The 5,608-nt window shown below is 32.8% G+C and overlaps 1 protein-coding gene across 1 annotated transcript in view; it reads left to right on the forward strand.

The window, feature by feature from the left end:
• CUL2 (cullin 2) overlaps positions 1-5,345 on the forward strand; it is a 38,267-nt gene extending 32,922 nt beyond the window's left edge. Inside the window, exons 15-17 of the mRNA XM_008936419.1 lie at positions 113-190; positions 3,707-3,773; positions 4,967-5,345. Coding sequence (XP_008934667.1) covers positions 113-190; positions 3,707-3,773; positions 4,967-5,211 — 390 coding nt within the window. The 3' untranslated portion in view covers positions 5,212-5,345. The remainder of the gene's footprint in view (positions 1-112; positions 191-3,706; positions 3,774-4,966) is intronic.
• Positions 5,346-5,608: the final 263 nt, after the last annotated feature.

A 5,608-nucleotide genomic window follows, 5' to 3' on the forward strand; every position in this document is an offset into this window, starting at 1 on the left:
CTGATGTAAATTGAGCGTCTTAGAGCATAACATACACTTATAGCTATGTTTAATAATGTTATTTTTACTTTAATGTATATGTTAATGATTTTATTTCTCCCAATACCTTTAGGCTGGTGCATGGCCTCTGACTCAGGCTCCTTCTTCTACATTTGCAATTCCTCAGGAACTGGAAAAAAGTGTACAGATGGTAGGTTAGTAGGAGGCTTCTTATAAACGTGCAAAATGTAAAATAACTACGAATACAAAATCAACACTCTAACAGAGAAAAACCTGAGCTGCTTCATTTTGTTTGTAAATTATGACCATCCTATTTCCAGTTCGTGTAACATTTGGAAGGGTCACACAAATTACATACTAAATTTATGTATGTATTTATATAGCTTCTCTTTACTTTTTGCATCTCTTCTACACTTTGTGGTTGATGAGGGAGGTACAAATACATACAATGAAATGAACTGGCTTGATTCTTAGCTTCAAAACCAACTCCTAATATTTAGATAAAAGGTGATTTTTTTCCTTATATTAAACCTGAACAGATCCAATAGCAGATTAAAGTGCAAATACACTTTTCTAATTCCCTGTTTCACAGGAGCCATTCAAAATCAAGCTTTGTACAAATTTCTTTAAAGCTTATGTTATGAATTCTCTAAGCAGTAAAGGTTTTACTTTGGACAAATACTCTTTTTATGCAATTATTCTACTTTGTAGAGCTAGAATATTTTACTACTTTTGATTCTATTATTGCGTTGTAAGTTTTACCTGTACAACATTTGTGTTAAAATACAGAAGATGTGTGTTGGTCATTGCTAAAGTATATTTAATGTTTGAGTACATTTTGGGCAATAAAAATTTCATATTTTTGCACATAACAGATCTTTTAAGTAGCTCTTGTAGCTTAAATTGTTATCTGATGTAAATTATAATGGCAAATATCTATTTCTGCGGTGAGGGAGCTTTTTCATGTATTACTGCTAAGTATTATAACTGTTTATTCTGCTTTTATTTCCACTGTATTAAGTGGCACTTGGTTTTAGCAATATGATATTTTCCAGCCCATACTTAGAGACCCACGGAAAGTGATTGATGACATTTTGCTGTTATGTTTGGGCTTAAAATAGGAGTATTGACAGCTGTGCTTCAACTGGAAAATTGTTATAGACACACGTATCAGAAGAAGCTCAGAGTCTGGGTTGTTTGCCTAACTTCCCAGTTTTTTGCAGTTTAAAGCAGCAAAATCATTCACGTCATCTAATTAGAATTAATGCTCTAAAATGTAATTCTCTGAGGAAATAGAATGTGACACTAGGGAATCTGAAAAACTGACAATGTCTGCTTTTGCTGTCAAATTTGATCATTTGACCCATGAAGGAAGAGACCTCTCTTCAGGATTTTGACTAGGATTTAGAAAGAAAAAAAGCATTGCAGTTGCATTCCAAAGTATGGGAGTACCTCTGTAACTGGACAAACAGTTCAGCAGCTTTTTCAGGCTCCAAGAATGCTGGAGCTTCCTATTAATATATATTTGTTTGAATGGTGTGCAAATACTGCTTTTCATACTGTGTAAGCTTGTGGATGGAGAAACACCTGATTCTTAAAGAGGACAAAAGTCCACGCTTTTTCTATCTTCCTTCAGTTTTAATCAGAATTGCCAGACCAAATCAGAGTAAGCCAAACTGATGTGTACACAGGGTTGGCTACATGAGTTTCTGGAGGTTTGATCCCATTTTAAGGACACATTCTTTGAATCTGCTGAAATTTTTCTCATTACCAAAAAGCAGTTACACTCTAGGATTAGTCTGCAAGTAACACTTTCTTGTTTCTTTCAGATAGGCAGTATGAGAGTAGAATTTCTGAATTTAAAAAAAATAAATCTTAAATACTAAAACTAAAGATTATCAGGCACATGCCAATAAACGCAGTCTGATTTGTTCCACTTGGCTGTAGGGCTAGCACATAGGATTAAGTTTATATTTATATTTTAATTTTTCTTTGGATTTTCTGCCAAATTTGAGTTATTTTCAAAGGACATCCAAAAGAATGCTGTAGCTACCAAAATGCTACTAAAAATCCACATTTTCATATTTTTTCTTACAAGCAAAATTATCAGATTCTTATATTACATATGTCAAAATAAAATCTCCATTTTTACAAACCTTGCCATAAACTTCCCCTTTAGCATTTGGAGAAATTCTTCTTTCCTGCCAGAGTAACTTTTCTGCATCAGTTTAGTCTACAATAACTAAGCTGAAAGCCATGTCCTCAAAAGGTTTTTTAAGCATGCTGGAAAATCTTTAATTGTTGTTCAAAATCAAGTGCTTTCTTTCCTTTCCTAAGGCTCTTTCTTATTCGCTGTCCATTGCTTGCTAGTTTCCAGGAGTGGCAGGATTAATGGATTATATATAATATGAGATGGTTTTGCTGCTTCTCTGTAAATTCAGATTTTTCTTAGTGCAGCCCACAGGTCATTTATGCCCTTCTGTCTCTTATTCTTTGCTGGTGAAAATGACATTGAAATGTATGTAAATAGGACTTGGAAAGAATCTTCCAGGAATTACAATCCTAGAGTCTTTTGGGATGTGGTCTTTACAATAGCCAGACTTGTGCACTTCAGTGCCAAATTTCAAACTGCATAGCTAATTTGCATTTGCACAACCCCAAAAACTTTCTTAAAGAAGAGAGGATTTTTAAGTTGTTTTTTAAGGCCTTATCTTGTTTAGGGGTAGTTTTCATATTCCTGTTCTGCTGTATATTTGTGTAATTTGTGTAATTTAAATATCAGGAAAAAACGCTTTCAAGAGTGATCGATTTAGCACTTCTCATAATGACAAGGAATTAATTGAAAATTTTAAAAAAGGAATTTCAATTAATATTAGTGCTAAATTTGCTTATAGGATTTTTAAAATACTGTTTTTGAATGGATGCTTCAATTTTAGGGTGCCAGAACAACTTTGAAATGTTACTTCCTAAATCATAAACATGTGAAAACAGGTTGTTGTAGAAGGTTCTGTAGTCACTTCTTGATTCTGAGATGTTTGCAAACTGCGTAGTTGTGTCTTACCTGAAATCCAAACTGGAAGGTGGCAAACACTGTGCTCAGTTTGAAGCTTGCTGCTTTGGAATTTCCCCTAAAAATATGTTCAGGAATGTAAGATGAGATTTGTCATGAAGTGGCTGTGTGAAGTACCTGTTAACTAAAAGTTCATGTTTACTTGAAAGATGTTGTTTAAAAAAAAAAAAAATGAGTAATATGGATTTTCTGAATTGATCTTAAATAGTTTGTCAAGGCCATGGAATATAGAATGATTTTGCCAAGGTGAAAAAATAAAAATATACTTGTATTTCTGTGGAATTGGAAAGAACAGAAAAATAAAACTTAACAAGATTAGAAATTCTTTGGAATTTAGAACAGTTGGTCTTTCTTTGGAACACTACAGTATTTTATGCTTTGAGAGTATGAATGTGTCAACAATCTTTTTGATTTAGTCATCAAGTGATATGTTAATCTGTTCAAGTAGTCCATGAAATGACTGATGTTCAGTCATCACCAATCCTGTAAAGGGAAATGCTGTCATGAATTGATGCAATGTTTGCATCCAATTTGATGAACATAAAACCAGTATTTCTTCACTGGGATGGCAGTGTGATGACAAGGTATTGTCAGTATTTATATGAGTGACTAATTGAAGTTCATTTTGTTTTGCAGTTTGAATTATTTTACAGTCAGCATTTTAGTGGAAGGAAGCTTACTTGGTTACATTATCTTTGTACAGGTAAAGACAACTGCTTTGCTAAACTTATGCCCTATACAACTGGAAATTATATGTTAAAAATTGGTTGGCATTTATAAAGGGCTTTTGAGTTGGAACATGGTTACATATAAAGTCTTATTTTGCATTAAAAAGCAATTTGATATTTGCTGCTTAGTATTTCCAAAGTTTGTTTGATAAACTCGCATATGTTATCTGTGATTTGTTAAACCCGAGTAAAACTAGATTGTACTTTCTGAAGTACAGAATGGCACTGCAGGACTGCTGAAATGATAACAATTGCCCTGGAATTGTTTCTGTAGTTTCTTAGCTGAATAATGAATAATTTAAAGAATTAATATTATACTGTTTTACTCAGATATCTAAGTATTTAAGTAAATACGTATATGTATTTACTGATGTTTGTATTTACTATGTAGAAATATGTTAAAAATTATCTTAAAAGAGATTTGTAATTGTAGTTTAGTGTGGTATATCAGCATATAGTTTTTTGTTTTAAGTGCTTTCAGTGTCAGGCTTTTAACAACTGAGCACCACAAGACACTACATGGAGATGAAAACCAGACTAGCATACAACAATATAATGTAAAGAAATTTTACTTCTGATAGTAGAAAATTGCCATTAACTTGCACTCACATTCACACAGAAAATGTGAATCTGCTTTCAGGCAGGTTTCTTCAGTCCTTTTCTTTTCCTGCTTTTTTTTTTTTTTTTTTTTTTTAAATAAAATCAGAGGAATTTAAAGAATATAAGAATATTGTAAAATATTTTTAATGGACAAGTCTTGTATTTTGTCTTTAAACCTTTCTTTGGAACAACTTTCCTGTAATCGCCATTCTGTGTAAGCTAATAATAAGTTTATGCATGGCAATGCACTGAAGCTATTTGGAATTGCCTTTTTTATGACTCTAAATAAAATTGTATAGTTCAAATTTAACACTGTAGGTTTTCTTTTTTGTTGAAAACACTGTTGTTCTAGTGTTCATAGTTAATCAAAGGGGGGGGGTTGTGGCAAACCACATTCTTTATATATATATTGAAAAGATCAGTTTTCATCTTCCCATTCCAATTGTTAAATGAATACTTAAGTGTGAACTCAATGTCTGGAAATGTACAAGGAGCTCTAAGAGTTAGGTTTCAGATGACTTTTCAGCACATTCCATCAGTTCATAAAATACTACTTGTATCATTACAGGTGAAGTAAAAATGAATTATTTGTGCAAACCTTATGTGGCCATGGTCACAACATACCAAATGGCAGTGTTGCTTGCCTTCAACAACAGTGAAACCGTTAGCTACAAGGAGCTTCAGGACAGTACACAAATGAATGAGAAGGAACTGACAAAAACCATCAAATCCTTACTTGATGTCAAAATGATCAACCATGACTCAGACAAGGTATGCAGTAGTGATATTTGTTTTGTGTTTTCAGTCTTGTGATTTAATATGTATGGAGGCTTTTTTAAATATAAAAAAATTCAACTGTTTGCTTTTTTTCTAAACTATTATTGACCCTTGTGAACAATTACAAATCCATATTTTTAAGGAAAGAGAGAGGAAGAAGTAGACTGTGTGTCATACAGGCTGTCTATGCCTATAACAGCATGGTATGCTGAAAAGGTAATAATAATAATAGTAATTGCATCTGTTGCATTTCATCTGTATGGCTTTAGACTCACTGCACTTGGAGGGGAATGCTCTTTAAAGGAACACTTTCAAAATAGTTCTGAATCACGGGAAGGAGCAAGTCTTACAAAGATCCTGTAAAAAAATAAATGGTGGGATTAAATGATTGAGAGTAACAGCAACCATGTTCTTCCTTGTTGATAGATTGCAG

This window comes from Merops nubicus, unplaced genomic scaffold (assembly GCF_000691845.1).
Source record: "Merops nubicus isolate BGI_N331 unplaced genomic scaffold, ASM69184v1 scaffold48392, whole genome shotgun sequence".
Taxonomy (NCBI): domain Eukaryota; kingdom Metazoa; phylum Chordata; class Aves; order Coraciiformes; family Meropidae; genus Merops; species Merops nubicus.